General features: G+C 36.7%; 1 protein-coding gene across 2 annotated transcripts in view; it reads right to left on the reverse strand.

Annotated features, from left to right (window-relative positions):
• The window catches only part of LOC131435359 (proton-coupled amino acid transporter-like protein pathetic), a 123275-nt gene that overhangs the window by 22897 nt on the left and 82490 nt on the right, over nt 1–17888 (reverse strand). For both annotated transcript variants that reach the window (XM_058603167.1, XM_058603166.1), the window contains 3 exons: nt 10103–10180; nt 9883–10033; nt 597–718 (listed from right to left, as the gene is read on the reverse strand). In XM_058603167.1, the coding sequence (XP_058459150.1) occupies nt 597–718; nt 9883–10033; nt 10103–10180 (351 nt within the window). The remainder of the gene's footprint in view (nt 1–596; nt 719–9882; nt 10034–10102; nt 10181–17888) is intronic.

Here is a 17888-nt window from a genome sequence, read left to right on the forward strand (position 1 = left end):
TGCTCCGGCATTTTACTATAAAGAGCTCGAGAATTGGTTTTAAGGGTATTGTGAGTTGATTGCTTCTAAAAGTAACAGGAGATTGCTCACGAATAGTGATTAAAAGTGAAGCATGGATTTGAACTGCCCAAAACAACCAAGTTCACGAGCCGGCTTATATTTAACAAAAACTACCACAGAAAGAAACTACTGAACTCCTAGATTTTGACCAAAAGGTAAAATTATCCGCGAAATGGTTCCCAGGTTGAGATTTTTAGGCTTTAGTGTGTCATTGTCAAATGACTTTATTGATTTAATATGACATTTTATTTACTCCGTATTAAATATTAAAAAAAAAGATAAATAAAGTTTGATCATGCCGGGTTCATTCGTTGTTTACAAAACAAAATACTACGCGTTAATCATAGACTTGGCTGAAATTAGAATGCACTCCACACATTCGACCCAAACATACGCACTAGCATCGCATCACATCGCGTTTAGTATGATTGCTTGGATCACATGCACTCTGACTGCAGCCCTGAAAAATAAACAAAATGCAAACGCCGCAATCCGCTAAGCGATCACTTGTCGTCACACGTGACGCACTCACTTACCGCGAAAAGTTGGCCATCCCCCGTGTTTTGATGGGCCCATACTGGAACACACGTTCGGCCGTTTCCGCAAAGCCAAGTACCGGTATCCGCGTCCTTTTGCATACGCTGTGTGAGGTTTTGACCTGGGATAAAGAGGAAAAACATAAATTTAACGATAAAATCCAGTTATTAACCGGTTACAGGAAGAAGATTCACTGCATTCGCAATGTAGAAAATATTGATGTAGCTTGCAGCAAGGTCTTTTCCTGTACCGAGTTCGTCTACACCGCCACCGAAGCCGGTGACAGCGACATTGTCCGGAAGTCTATAGAACACGGATAACCAATGCCTTTTCGGTTGTCGTTCTTGGTAATCTGTGTGCGTCTGGATCGCATGTTAACGAGGGATGAGTCTTTCCTCAGTACTATGAATCACTACAGTAATGCAGCACTACACGTAAACAAACATAAACGTGACGGTAACGATATCTTAACAGTTAACTTTGCAGTGTTCAGCAGATACCTAGTATATGTACAAAAAAAACTTGTTTACCCTTACACTCAAGCCGGTCTACAGCAGATCATTCAGTTTCCATTGCATTGTTCGTAGAGATACTGATTTCGATATGCGTAAATTCTTCGTTTATCATAATTGAGCCGTTGAAGGTCGACGTCACAAAACAATTGATTCTGTAGTCACAAGTAACAGTACCGGCATCGGAGTGGTCACGCCGGCCGTTGTGAGTAGAAAATGTAGATGTAGGAGTGTGTAAGTCAATCACCTGGATCACGAGAGAATGACTCGACTAGCTGGCATGAGTTTCATCAGGTAATGCCGATTAATGTCGGATTTTTATGAAGAAATTTAAAATCCAATTATGACATTTAGTAAGGTAAGCTTCTAATGCACTGATGAATTGGAGACGAAACGTAACAATAGAATTTTTTATTTGTTTAGGTGTAGAATACAACGTTTTATTAAATACGTTTCATATTTCATAGAAAATTTGGTGCTATCGCCTTTTGCGTTAGTAGCCAAATGAGAGGATGTGAATTTATGTGTATGTAATATTTCATTAGAAATTGCGGAATTAATTAAAAATCCTTCTGTTCAATAGCCACAAATTGCACTTAAAACTTTTTCGTGTGGTTTTAATTTGGTTTCAATTTACCAAGACTTTTCGCCAACTTGTTGGTTCGTTTTCATTAAAACCGTATTAAACATTCCCTGCATTATTCATAGATCTGGGGAGACCGAGGTTAGATCGGGCACGGGGCTAAGCCGGAAAGCCGGACAGCCTAAATATATTACACAAACGAACACATATTTGACATACAGCGCCGCACTGCACACATGTTAAATGTGGCAAGTCCATCAACAAATTACCGAGATACAAGCGCTTCAAATTGGGTCCAAAAAATCAATCGTCGAAAGTTCAGAATTAGTCTGCCAGATCCCGTAAAATCAACAGCTGATAATTAATTCAATATACTCAAGCGAACACGACGACGCGCCACAAAAACCAAGCATCCAGCGAGCGACAAGCTAGCTGCTCCGTTAGCGACTGGCTGCCGATTAAAGTTAAAAATGTAACATGGCGTGTGAATGTTCATGTGATGCAGGAATGAACGATGCAGACCAACGATCAAAACCATCCGCCGTGCACGAAAAATCAACAAGATCTCTTCTGTGATTGGTTAATGAAAACATAGGTCGATTCTAACCAATTTTTCAATAGTGTACTATTGAAGTACTGAAACGAAGTTTTTGAATCGATTGGTACATAAATTATATCAATTAATCAACAAATGAGCTATTAACGTTAAAAATTATGACAGAAAAAGGTTACGCGGCGATTTTAGAAACTTTCAAATTGACTCCCGGCTCCGTATAGTGAAGAGTAAGGCATTTTTAACAAGCAAGAGATCGAACGTCTTCCTGTAATGTTGGAATCCATCCGATGCAAACATTGCATTGAGGTGGGGCTGGTCGATGGAATGATGACTTTGGTAGTCTGAATACGAATTGTGTTAATATCATTCAGCCAACACTTATCTCAGTCCAGGACTAAAGTTATTTCTATGTATGAACCAACCTCAGGGAATCATTTTTTGTTTTCGTAAACCGCTGCCAGACAGTTGGGTTTGGAATAGGTTGAACACACGCACACTCATACTGTTCTAAACACAGGAGTCGACGATTGAATAAATAAATATTTCAGTCTTGTTAGGGGTATAATGACGGCTTTATAATAACCAGGGGTGAGTTTTTCATTAAGTTTCCTTTGATTATTGATTGAAACTAAATATGTTTGATTGAGCGACTATTTTTTGCATAATCACTTAGGGGCTGTCCATAAAAGACGTCACGCCGTAAGGGGGAGGGGGGTGTTTCAAAAAACGTGACCTTTTGTGACAGAAGGGAGGGGGGGAGGTTTACGGAATGTGACGTCCAATATTTTCGATGAGCGCAATTTTGAAATACCTAATTATATTACTGCTTTGCCCTATTTCCTGAAAAAATCTCCACAATAAACGTTTACATTCTATAGGAAAACGTGTATTTGTAGATATAAAAGCTTTTTCTTGTAAATTCGGAAATGAGTGATGCAGGAAATCATTTCTGTTGTGATCAGCAAAAGTGCACGGAGGAGCGAGTAAATTAGCGAAATTTATAAATTTTGCCTAATATGAGTAAAAAAGAAAAAGATGCCTTCAAACAGTTTAACTTAAGATGTGCACTGACAATTTTTTCAGTAATTTGATTTTCTAGCAATGATAATAGTATATCATAAGAATTTATTTTATCTGATTCTGATGCAGTTTATTCAATTATACTTAATTTGAAAAAGGGCGGGAGATCAACGATTTCAGACGTAGAACATGTCATGTCTTATCTTGATCATATGTGATTTTACTCCACCAACATAAAAGCTTATCGAATCATCCAATGATTGGACTTTCACTGATCAACTAATAATGAAAAGATTCTCCGGCAGTGATCTCGTTTTGATGAGGTTTTGGTCTTTATTTTCTCAGCCCTGTAAGCTACACTACGGAAATATTATTCTTTACCTAAAACAATACTATATCTGTGTAGCCCTTGGAGGACTAAAACAGATGATTTAAATGTTTCATCAATTCCAACCAAATACTTTTGTTAATTTATATAATTGATATTAATAAAATAATTCCGATGATTTTGTAGATTTATGGATATTTTTAATCTAATGACAGCATGTAATAAATCGATTTTTCCCTCATATTTGTATGGTTTGTCATACATATTGAGAATTTATTGAGATGAATTTTATTTATTTTGAATTCGTGACACGTGACATAGGGGGGAAGGGGGGTCTTTGCTTCTGTGACACTTTGTGACAAAGGGGGGATGGGGAGTCAAAAATCGTCAAAAAAAAGCGTGACGTCTTTTATGGACAGCCCCTTACTGGACTGTTTGAAATTATTGATATTCATCACTCTATAATTCTGAAATCAAATATCAACCATTTACCGTCACCGCGGTGGCTTAAAACTGCGATTTTTATTAAACTTTATTGTTTAAACTATTTGTCTGATACAAATTTTGTTGTTTGCAAGACATTTTCAATAAATTGTTATGTTCATTAATGTGATAAAAAAAACTTGTCTTAATGGTGTGATAATATCTTTCTCTTGTCATTTAAATAATTTCATTCACACAATTGAAAATTTTTAACCTCGGTCATTAGTATTGTGAGCTTATCAATAAAACTAATGGTGGTTTTCAAATGAGTCTAAGTCTTTCGAAATCGATTTCATAATTTCAGAGAAATTTTGGTGCATCTAAAAACATTAGTATTTGTCGGTTGCGTTACATATAACATTACAAAATAAGTCGACTACGTCACTTATACTATTCTATCTTCAAAACCTGAAATGACAACCATTTGATGTTCGAACTTCATCCAAGATTCAATAGTAGCTTTCAAACGAGCCAAGACCTAAGCCATCTCTGAGAAATTTGAGCGGTAATAAAACAACGCGTTTTGTTGTCACTTATACCATTTTATCTCCGGAAGCAGAGGTGACAGCCATGTGATCTTCGAACTTGATGAATGGTCTAATAGTAGCTTTTAAATAGTATCTTGCTTGTTGAAATCGATTCAGCCACCACCGAGAAAAACGAGCGTAAAGAATAATAGTTCGTTATGTGCGTTACGTCACTAATAATATTATGTCTTTGGAACTAGAAGTGACTGTCTTTAAATCTTCTAACTTGATTCATAACTCAATACCCACTTTATCATTGTTCGGTCGACCCCAAACGGAAAGAAATAATGAGCAGCACTTTTTATGCAGGCTAAAACTAAATAAACTTTTTTTTATTCTCTTCTCATATGAATTCATTTTTTTTCCTTAAAGTTTCCCCCCTCGCTTTCTAATTCACAACTAGCTTTTTCACTGGCTTTCCTGCTCCTTTACTACTGTATTTCTATAATTCCATTTAATCATATATATTTATGTTAGGTTAAATTTTACAAATAACTCACAGTTAATAATAAATTCGCAATCCGAAAATATACAGAATTTTTTTCAGTCACTCGCCAATGTACTTTTACACCGCGCTCCTTTTATTACACATTAACAATACAACCGGAAATTGGCCACTATAATAAACGTCATCGTCGGTCGACGGATGCTCCACTTTTACTCGAGAGTTCAGTCGCGGTAACAATCATATCCGAATGAATTCCGAATCAATTTGGTTTTTGCACGAACATGCCATAACCTCACAAAATGAACTTTTTTTGACAGTCGACGTGTACTTGTTTACAGTTTAAAAGTTCATCAGAGGTTCATCGTTCGAATGTAAAAATTGCAAGTCGCCTCAAACTAAACAGATTCATACATATATCGCTCCTTGATGCTGGAAACACATACAGGGCAATCTTTTTAGTTCTTTTCATTGTGGAATACGTTTTTAACAGGCACTTTTTCGTCATTTTTCAATTTTTAACTCGCAGTCGCAAAACAAAACAAGTACACGGCATCTGTCAAAGATGAACTTTATTCATCGGCAGTTTTTTTTTAAATAGAGGTTTTAACCTTAAGGTCATTCGCCTCTTCGGGCCAGAAAAATTTTCTGACCCTAGGTGCGGGGTTGGGAATCGAACCCAGGTGGGCTGCGTGAAAGGGCATCGATTTACCCATCACGCTATACCCGTCCCCCTTTCATCGGCAGTTCATTTGTGTCGTCATCGTGCAAAACCTAATTCCGAATCGGCGAGAAATTTTCATTCGGGATTCAATGTGAAAATCATAATGAATTCCGAATAAATTCCAATTTCAGTGCAACAACCGATTCCGAATGAATTTCGCCTACAACCGGTTGATTCGGAAATCTGTCGGAATTGAGTGATTCGTGCTGATTTTCAGTTTATTTTTATATAGAAACATTTTAACTGAATATATAAATTAAAATCTTCAAGTTTTTCGGATATACAGAACTAGTAAATAACCAGTTATTCTTTGAAATAAATTAGCATAAACTATTGATATTCGCTGGAAATTAACAAAAAGGCCTACCTTAGTCAGTATCATCCATTCCTCTAACTGGAGTGTAGTGAAATGGCGTAAGTCGCCTGACTTTTACACTAACACATTCATAAATTGAGCGAATATTCAATGTCAATTCTCGGGTAATTTTTCAAAAGGGCGTATAAGCAAGTGACAGTTTCTCTTTAATCACTCTCTATTTCGATTATTGTGATGTGATTGAAAAGATTTTCTTTGATATCACTATTCTGTTTGAAAGTCGAAAGTTTCGTGTATCTTTTCATGCAAAGAGTTAAGTGATAAACGTGGAAACCGCTTGGTAATTAATAGAAGAGCTTGAGCTTGAGTTTGAGCGACCACCCCTGGTTGCTACTCCGTTATTGATTGGGATTAGCTGAAATTGTACAGGGAATTTCTAGATGATCCAACCTGGGACTGGTAAATCATCCTTCAATGTACATCTTCTGGTAACCCCAGAATTCATTGATCAGTACCGGCGCCGGCCAACCCCGAACGTAGATCGTCTAAGGAATGGGAAGGGATGTTAGTCCAACACTTGTTGTTACTAGAGGCCGTATATACTACTGCGCACTCCACAAGTGTAACGGGAGAAGGATATTTGTTAGTAAAAATTTCAGTATTGGTATTATTCGCGGGCGACTTAGTATGTTCCGGTTTCAAGATGCTCGTATGTAACACTAAACTCATTGACCTCCCGAGTGAACGTTTCAACAATATCCTATATTGAAGTCCCGGCATGTCTTGATTCACAGTTCTTATTCGAGAAAACTGAAGAAAAATTTGCAATACTATCGCGTAAAGAATAAAAACTTCCCTATTTTTATAAAGAAATTTTTATATAAGAATAGGATTTAGACAAAATAGTTGATTCATTGCATTGACATATTCTAAACAGTTGTTATAAAATCATTTTAAATCACCAAATAAAGGTCAACAGATTTCACGCGCGTCTTTATTTATTATTTATTATTCTTTATTATTTCCGCTTTCTTATTTTAATTACTTATTAAAACTATTAATTCGTTATATTGGTTGATCTGGGCAGCCGGCTACCAAGAAAAATATTAATTTATTTTTTGAAATATTAATATCAAGTGTTTTTTTACTACGTGTTCAATATTATCTCTGTTATTAACTTTGTAATATCAACGGATTTGCGCAATAGTTATAGATTATTTATTTATTTATCATTCAATTTATAATCCTGTCAGACAATCAATAACATGGAAGAAGCAAACATTCCAAATTCAAAACTTTTTCTCGAAGTTAGACGGAAATTGATAGGTTGAATGAAGAGATAATTTAGTAAAATAGAGTAATCAGAAGTAAAACATTGAAAATATCTGATAACTGAAAGGAAAAAGAAACTCCTGCAATTATCGCCTTTTACGACATAGAAGCAGGAACCCAGTGGATCTATTCTTGGTTCAGTTTTTTTCCGCCGGATTCCACACGGCATCTAGGCTGATACTGTCCGGAGAGAGCTAATAGGTACTATAAATCTCCTAGTGGACCCCAGCCCCTACTTGGTAATTAATAGAAGAGAAAGTAAACAAAGAGAAACTGTCACTCGCTTATACGCCCTTTTGAAAAATTAGCCGAGAATTTGATTAATCGAGCACCCAACCCAGGCGAAAATTCTAACACTGAACCGATCGAGCACTGAAAATGCAGTCGAGTAAGAATTTATTACTCATTCCGTCATTTCGATAATGTGGGTTCCCAGTGGATTTTGTCGACCTGTATCGGTCCGATCATCGGCCCGCTTATTGGATCGATTGAGCACGATATCGGCCCAATCGTAGCGCTTCAATCGGGCCGTCATCGGACAATTCTACACCATTTGCATCTGCCGCGTCAACCTGAAAAAGCTTCACGCTTTCATTATGTATCGCTAAAGCAAAAGAGAGAAGAGATTCTTAACAAAGCATTTTCAAGCCGACGTCTCTCCGATAGGGTGATAATAAGTATCGGACATTTATATTGTTTCGATCATAATGGCTTTAACCTTAAAATCATTCGCCTCTTAGGGCTAGAAAGACTCTGACACTAAGTTCGGGGTTGGAATTCTAATACAATTTTAGGACCTATGCCGTAAAAGAATGCTTGTTTGCGTTTAAAAAAATTATGTTCAAAATTAGAATAGATGAACATGATATCAATTCTGAAGGCCAAAAAACCAACTTCAGCAGTTATATATGTTGTCGTTATATCGCAGAGGGTAAATATGACAGCCGGAGTGGAATTTCAATTTTGTATTTTAATCAAGTGGAAAATGTGGTTAGATTGCGATTGTATTTTGTGAGTACCCAACGAAAGATAAAAATTACAGTTTACTACCTAAATTCGGTTCTAAGAAAGATGATTGTTCAAATTTACACAAGAAAGTTTGAACATTTAGTAAAAGTTACGACGATTTGTGCTAAAGAAACAACTTGTAAATAAAATTCATTCTAAAAAGCCTATGATTTCAAGATGTAAAGTTTTCATTTTTATATAATATCAGATCTCAGAATTCGATAGCTAATGAACTAGAAGATTAACCATCGGATAAAAAACTGTTGTTAAGATCAGTATTCTTTTTTTCAAACTTCACTAAACAAATCCAACCGTAATTTCTACCGTAGTATAGTGTGAATATTGCCCATATGGGCATGATATGCGAAAGCAAGAGCTTATCGAACTATATGCCCTTTTCACAAGTTGGAACGAAATGTTGGGAAGGAGATACTTCATAACGGTCATTGAAAAAGTGTGAATTCCTGAGATAGCTACAATTGACGCGTCACATGAACCAATATTGAGCATACTGAATCACCACTACGATTATAGCTCACTATCCAATGTTGTCCCTCGATTTCACGGTATACAGAAAAATCGCGTGCAAGTTCAAGTACCCTGTAGTTAATGTCAAATCATTGGTTTTTACTTTTCACGATATCTCCTGTCAATAATCCGTGCACTGGTAGCTTGTTGCTAGATTGCCGTCAACGCTACTGTAATTGACGGCCGATAACAACAGTTATAATAGTTAAGTGGTGTGTTATCAATCTTTGAGAGGTAAGCCCGTTGTGAAACGATGAAAGAATTTGTATTCACAATTTTTTATAGGCACCTATAGTGTGGCGTCAATAACTCAAATTTCAGTTAAAGTTACATGATCCCTTTCTCATCAATTGCCTATTATTATCAATTATATCTGATTCTATAATAATGGCTCAATTCCGAAAAACGTTTGTATTTCTTCAATAAAAAGAAAATCAAATGAATCATAAATATAAATTGCTACAACACAGAAGTTGTCATAAATTCCTACTGTGCAATAATGCTTAAGTGATTAGAAACAGTCAATTGTCGTTGTAATGTGATACCGTTGTTTTACGGGGTGATAAATTGTGGGGTAATTGGCGATTAACTGGGACCATTCATTAGCTTATCGCAATGTCAATTCATAAAAGTTATCTTATGGATCGATGGCCATGTTTTGAATGACTTGAGAATTCAATGAAATCACATCCGAAGTTTCATATGAAATTAATGATCACGATCAGGAAGCTTCAACTTCTTTACACTTTTGATGAAATGTAAAAATCTTATTCCGTTCTATATGGAATATGGTAAATACGTGGGAAAGGCCTGCCATTAAGCGTAATATTGGGCTGTTTATATGTCATATTTTGACCGATCATGACATGTGAAGTGAAGTACAGACTGATACCTTATCAGACGATTATTTTCCCATTACTCACCAGAATGTGTACACAATGTGTACAGATTAGACCTATTATAATGGTACCGATGCCACCGAAGAGGAGACCGGCATTTTTAAATGCCACGGGCATCGCCAATATACCGGTGCCCAATGAACTTTTGAGTAAATGGGCCAGAGATCCGGCAGTGCTGAAAGAAAAAAAATCATAAATCACTGGATGTGCAACATGAAAACTGGAAAGAATCATGGATCAATACCTGTTGGGGTTTTCAGTTTGCCGGTGTTCAAATGGATTGTATTCTTCATCTTCAGCATGGTTGTCTGCTAATTTAGTGCTGAAAGAAAATGAATACATTTAAGTTACTTAAAAATACTTAAAAACATGTTATTTTTAAAAGAATTGAGTTCCGTTTGGAAGTATTGGACCACTATTTTCGATACTTCCGTAACCAAAAACTGGGGATCAGTGAGATTACTTTGGTCACCTGCCAATAAGATTTTCAAACTCGAGAAATTTATGAAAAAATTCAAAGAAATTGCTACAATTCTCACCGAAGGCCTTTTGCAACATTTTGAACGTTTCGGGGCCAGGAATTTGATTCTGCATACAAAATTTAATCAAACTTCTTTGTTGAATAATTTCACTACTTGTAAAAAACGCCGATTGCACTTTTAATACTTGTTCATGAGTTTGTACCCAGGTTTGCTACAGCATCGTGCACAAGAGCATTTGTAAGAATTTTGACAAGGCCAACATGGTGATCAAAATAAATTCAAAACGTCATCTTGAGCAACGGTACAAAAAAGGTGGGTGGGTAAGGAGTGTATCGAAAATAAGCTATTCACATACATTCGTGTTGTACGCATGTATTTGTGATGTTTTTTATGTTCAGATCACAGCATGCTGTGTTGGCTGTTAGCTTTGTTATTGAAAAGGAAGTGAACACATGGCTAAGTGAGAAGGGTATTACTATGCGAAAATTGGCAAAGCGGTTTGGAATTCATCATGCCAGTGGTAAAATCATCATTAATAAGTTTGGAGAACAATATTCGTTGGATGAGCTACCAGGAAGAGGCAGAAAACCCGGTTTATCCAACCCGAAACGAATCCAGAAAGTGGTATCTCTAGTCTTGAAGAAAATGTCAATGTCAATACGTGATTTGGCCAAAAAAGCAGGAACGAGTGTCGGAATGATCCAGTTGTTGGGGAGGATGTGAGCGATGCGGACAGGTCGATTCAAGTGGAGAAATTCGGTCGAAAGGTACAGGTATGACAAGCAATTTATTCCTCTGGTTTGAAGTCAATCATTTTTTACACTACCGTAACTATAAATGCAGAAATCTATCGATCTGAGTATCTCAAGAAGAAATTGTCGCCTTTATATAAGAAGCATAGTACACCTTCACTGCTTTGGCCGGATTTAGCGTCGGCTCACTATGCCAAAACCACTCTCGATTGGCTTGCGGAAAAGGGTATAAATTTCGTTGAAAAAAATATCAATCCACCAAATTGGCCTCAGCTTCGACCCATCGAACGTTATTGGGCAATCGTGAAGAGGGTCTTCAAGAAGACTGGTTAGGCAGCTGGGAACATGCAGAAGTTCAAAAAAATTTGGGCTCAAGCGTCCAAAAAATGCGATGCAACACTTGTCCGGAACTTGATGAAGAGCGTTCGATCAAAAGTTCGAAAATTCGTGAAGGAATAACTTAAATTTTATCCGGTTTTCATTATGCTCAAGTTTAACCTCGTACAACACAGGATCAATTTTTAGTTTGAATAAAATATCGTTTTTCTTCATAATTTGAAAGTAAAATTTGTGGATTGCTTATTTTCGATACACTCCTTAATGTCAGAGATATAACTGGATGTTGTGAATACGAATAAAATTTGTACGCTTCCTTCACACTTCCGAATATCAGTTAGTTGATCGACTGTATGAATAGTGCAAGCATTCCTCTTCTCTACTAGAATTTTGAACGATGCAGCTACACTAAAGTATGGATAAGTTACATCAAACATTCTGTCACAGAACTAAATATCACAAAGTAATTTTTATAGTTCTTTATAAAAAGTTCTTTTCAGAACCACTTCTGAAAAGAACTTTTTACGAAGGTGTTCGTGTTGGAGAGTGACGAGTTGAATTCGATTTCCGATGGATGCCGCTACCTTCCGTAATCTATTTTCAAGCTGACCTGTGGTCCGTGGATGAGATACTGATATAGTTGGAGTAGGTATAGCGTTCGGGAGCGGGTCATATCGCCGAAAGCCATTTCGCCGAAAGTCGTTTCGCCAAATAGGTCATTTCGCGGGTCATATTTTTTCATTTTCACTTAATAAACGGAAAATACCAGCAGCTAATAGTCATCAAGTTTTCTTGGGAACTACTTTCTGAGGTTCATGAATCAATCTTTATTCAAGAGTGCAACAATCAATCATTTTTCAAAAAGTACAATGGTACGTCAACAAAACGAGCGTTGACGCTATCATCTTTCGTTTGTCTTAAATTTGAATCAATTCTAATTACAATTTCAAGACGATTTCAGGATTTGGCGAAATAATCCTTTCGGCGAAAAGGCATTTGGCGAAATGTCATTCGGCGAAATAACCTATTGTAAACATATACTTGATCATGAAATCAGTGAAATTAATATTATCTTGTTTTAAGGCATCTATATTGCAATCCAAATAACTACCATCGACGTATTTTTACGAGAACATAAAAATGGGGCGTACTTGATTTCTTAATCCGTATAGAAGCATGAAAAACACTTTTTTAAACAAATGGGGATTTTGAGCGGTGTTAAGAAATTTATTCCTTTCGTAACATTTAAATCTGTATTTTTGCAGGAGAAATACAAGTCAGATTAATCTTTATATGTGGCAACCGGAACGACACCCATACTAGTATAAAGATGTGTTCTACATCAATACTTTCATTTTCGCATTGCGAGATAGTGTTGCCGTCGTAATTGAATGCTTTAGTGACGGCGCAAACTTTTTCAACTTCCATTTTGATGAATCTGATGCTTTTGGTAGGAAATGGAGAAAATTTAATTAATGATGATCTGCGGGATGAAAAGTGCCTTGAATTGTCACGACCAACAGGATCTGCATTTAGACAGAACTGAGATGGCTTTTGGCGTGTACACTCGGTAAACTCGTCCGAAATTTGACTAGGAACTCATTGTGGTTTTCAATTGGATTCCAAAGAAGATGAATCAAGCTATTTTGAGCGGCTCCCATGACGACTGACGACTTCCACTGGCAGGCTTTTGGTGTGTGCCCGGTCCGACTGCGACATTTTCGGCACAATTCTGCTGATCGGCGCTCGCTTCATTTCAAAAGTTTCGACAAGTGTTGCTCAGAAAATGATGCAAAGATGTGGAATATTCATCTTTTATACCGATGCAGTTGTATAGCAGCAGGTATTTTATTCTCATACTCAGAACGCGTTCTGATTTACTGGTGCTCACATTAGATTTTTTTTTCCGTGACGTCACGAATGAACAACCATTCATCCTTGACAGTTCAGCGGTACTGTTTACAAACAAGCGCAAACAAAAATCGAAGAACACATCTTAAACAATCATCTTTACACTTTGCAACTAGTTACTTTTATTGAATAAATCTCAAAAACAAACAGTATCCAATCATGAACAAATGTTTTAAAACTCTATTCAGGCCATATGGACCGTAAATGGTCTCATCCAATTTATCAACAGACAAACAAAAAAATCTCTGTTTACAAACAGTACTGCTGAACTGTCAAAATAAGTTCATCCGATTGAGATTAGAAGTGACGGTAAAAGACCTAATGGGTCAAATCAGACAGGTTTTCAAAAGTGTACTATTGAAACACTTCAATGTTGTTGCAACACACGATCAAGTTGAAAAATTTCGAAATTAGTTACTGACCGAGCCAACTGACTTAGGTTATACCGGTCGTTAGATTCTGGTTCCAAATGTATCGGAAATAGTTGTCGAATATTTCTTAACAGCACACTTTTAAAAAAACCTGTGATTTTACATCTTATAAAATACACATAGATGGAGCATCGCAGTGCACGCAAATTTAAAAGCAAGAACATGTTATAGTGTGTGATTGGAAAATTTCCTGACATGAAATTCATTGAAACAAAAAAAAAGTACTGACAGCGATCATCGAGACTTGAACTGAGAATCATTGAATCAACATTGCTATCACCAGTGGAATTTTCCATCATTTCACACGATTCAATCAGTGCCATCAAAGAGAGACGGCTATCATCGCAGCAACAAAAAACCGGCATGGTTCATTTAACATCAGGGTTTGGAATATTCATTCACCGGTGAAGGAATATATAGTTTCCATTACATTGTGAGCGAACAATTCCACCGCTCACAAAGAGGACGCCTTTCCAGCCAAAAAGAACCACACAAACAAAACGCTAGTGGAAGCAAATATATTCCACATATGCACTGATGGTATAGTGTGCTAGTATTAGAGTCTTCATGAAGCACAGTAACCGTGAATATAGTTTGCTCTCTCGTGGTCCTGAACGTCGTTCTTCTCACAAACACTTCATTGCAAGCTAACGATCTTCACGGGGCTAGTAAGTGATGAAGATTATATACTCAGTTTTCGCTAACAGGCTGATGACTGGCTCTCCGACGCGAACGGCTGTTTATGATGACTTTATGCCACGAAAACTGTTGCATATCACTTATTCAACTCGTGTCAAGTTAGTAGAGGGTAAGAATTCTTAGTTATACTTGAATATTATAAACAGAAGTAACAGGAGCGAAGCAATTCGCAATGGCGATCTGGTGATCTCACCAAATACTGCAACAAACAAACGCTTCGTTTGCTGGCTGCTAGAGAGAAACTAGCTCCTGAACTCTTGTTACTTGTGTAAATCAAATTCCTGCTGAATAGTATTTAATTGGGTTTAACCGTAGTAATGCATGATAGGTAATCAACCAGTAGGATGAAAAATAAGTTTTTTAATTAGTATTCCGCGTTGAACATTTTGTCATTAAATTTTCATTGAGTATTGCTATGAGCTTCGAGAGCTGTAAGAAACACATGTTACCATTACAGCAAAACCTTTACTCTAATAAACAAACTGTATAAACAAATGTGAATCGCGTTCGTACCTCGAAGAAACATGCGACAGTTAAGAGCCAGTCATCAGTCTGCTAGCGAAAACTGAATATATAATCTTCATCACTATCTTGCACCGTGAAGCTAATTTGCTTGCAGTGAATTATGGGGCTAGAGTTTCTCTCTTACCGAGAGAAGGAGAAACAGTAGTAGGGGTGAATATTGTTCGCTCTCTTCTATTCTCGTGCATGGACTGCCACTTCAGTAAAGCAACAAGGCTCACGCTTCCTCAAAAGCGACATGGTTCATAAAGCAGGTATATTCATGAATATCATACACCGTGAAGCATATATACTCATCTTCACTGCTTCATTCATCCAAACCCTGTTTAACATAGAATAGACACCAGTGCGAGAGCGAATTTCTCTCGATAACTTCGAGAGTCTCACGACAAAAAGGCTTAACTGCAAATGACAGTTCTCGATTAACATTAGAAAAGGTCCCAAGTGCAAATGAACTTTCTCTTGGTTTACTTTCTCTTTCAAGTGTTACGGCAAATTCCAGTAATTTCCAACTAATTCTACAGTTCATATCGAAGATGGAAAGATTACTGATTGGACCGTAATACTCGAAAGAGAAAGTAATAAAACTGTTATTTGCACTTAGGACTTTTTCTCGTGTTTGTATTCAGTTTCTCTTTGTTTAATTTGTCTTTCACGCCACCTTACTCTTCGCAAACCTTCAAGTTAAAACTACAAGCTTTCGAATTATATTGGAAACTTTCAAGAAATTGCAGTAATGGTTCCGTAATAATCAAAAGAGAAAGTAAACAAAGAGAAGCTCTCATTTGCAGTTAAGCCCTTTTGTCGTGGGACTGTCAACTTGACTAGAAATCAATGGTTAGTACGCTGATGTGGGGATTCTCTCTAAAGTAACAAACAGTCGCTTATTCTCGTTTCGCGATCCGATTTTATAAGGGCAGTTGATAATTGCGATAGAATCATTTTACTATTGGCGCTTATTCTAACTATGTGCATATAACTTTTGTATAAGTTGTGTCTATGAAAATGTATGTGCTCCACACAAGGGTTTTGAAATATTGCAACCTAGTATGAGAATCATGAAGTCGAATCATCGAAAAAATTTGAAATTTAATTTTTGGGTCATTGTGCAAAGCAGCTTTTCCCGATCTAATTATTGAGCTGCTATCTTTGATATTGCTCACATGGTATTTCACTTTTTAACACTGCGCGATTGTGCCTCGACTAGAGATGGGCAAAACCGATAATTTTAAAGCACCGATCAGAACTTTTGACATAATATTAAATCAAAAGAACTGTACGATTCACCTAAAACTACAAGGAAAAAAACCTGTGGGCCATCCGCAAGGGGGCCGGACCCCCTTGGGATGACACCCGCGGCCACAAAGTCACAGGCAGAGAAGGAAAATTATATATACATAAAAAAGAAAAACTCTGAACTCTGTAGACCAAAACGGTCATTTTTTTTACCTCCCCGGCGAACGACCAAAATGGTTAAAGCCGGGGTAAAATAAATAATATCAGCTGTTTTTCAAAGAACGGCGAATCTAACATTGACAGCAAATGGAGAAAAACATCGATGAATGTTTTGATTTTGGTTTCAAACCGTATTTAGAAACTATCGTACATTCTCAGATAAATGTTTGATTAGTCGATGAATTGTTAGTTTATCTTCAAAAGGCATGCAAATTTTATCACCTTCTTTCTATATCCACTGAATAAATCAACATAAAAAGAGTTTCACCCTTCTTCGATTTGTTTACTTTTATGCTTCCTGTGTGAATTATAAAGATACGCCCTTGCGCATTTTTCATGAAATTGGCTGGTTTTCGCTACTAAGACAAATCTGTGAGTAATTTTATTGTCTCATTTACTATTTCCAGTAGTAAAAGGTTCGGAAACCATCTGAAATAAAGAAAAAAGAATAATTTCGCCCTTCCTTACTAGCAATTGAAGTATCGCCCCGTTTGTTGTCATGGAACACGGAGGGCGAAACTTACGTAAACAAATGGAATGACAGTTTCGCCCTTTATAGTTCTTTGTATTACTAAGATTGAGATTTTTATAGAATCCGAATTTTCAGACAAAATTGTAGGATTTTTAAGCATTTATCAGTACGAGAGAGAAACTCGCTTTGTTTACTTTGGTATGATTCGTCCTTTTTTGAAAAACAGCTGATATAATAATAATAAATAACTACAATTCGACCTGCGTAGTATGTCATCAGAACCCCATGAAATAGCACCATGGCAAACCTCAAACGATTCATTTATATCCAGTATTCACTATAATGTTAAAAAAATTGGCAATGAGACAAAGAAACAGTTGAATGTCATTTGTCCAATTTGCCAAAAAAATGCAGATAGCTTGTAGTAATTTAAATCTCATCTCAGCGTGTCGGGTGGGCTCAATGTCTAACCACAGGTGATAGGCGAAATAATCAAAGTACAAAAACGAATGGTACGGTATAAACATCAGATGACATCTTGGCAGGCTACGGCAAACGACATGTCAATAAAAAAATAAACCACCGATGGAGTTGAATTGTCCACTCGATTTCGGCAATATCAATCATTTTCGGTGTTTGAAATGTTAATCTCGGGGTAATTGATTGTGCGTTGTTCGTCGAAACGACTGCCCGTTTGGCTACGAGGCCATAAATGATTTAGATAAGCGCACAAGGAACATTAATGTGCTAGGTCATTTTTTTCTATGAGCTCCTCAAATTTAATGACAGTTGCTGTGACTCGTAAATGACGCTAAACTGTTTACAGCAGAATCATGCTGTGCTTCTTTACAATAAGTTCAGTGTTATTCGAAGCAATGCATTCATGTCCACCACCGAATCAATTTATCTTTTTTATTTGTGTTGTTTAAAACAAAGCTATACTTTGGTCTGATGATGATTCACAGCCATC

The sequence above is a fragment of the Malaya genurostris genome, chromosome 3 (genome assembly GCF_030247185.1).
Source record: "Malaya genurostris strain Urasoe2022 chromosome 3, Malgen_1.1, whole genome shotgun sequence".
NCBI lineage: Eukaryota > Metazoa > Arthropoda > Insecta > Diptera > Culicidae > Malaya > Malaya genurostris.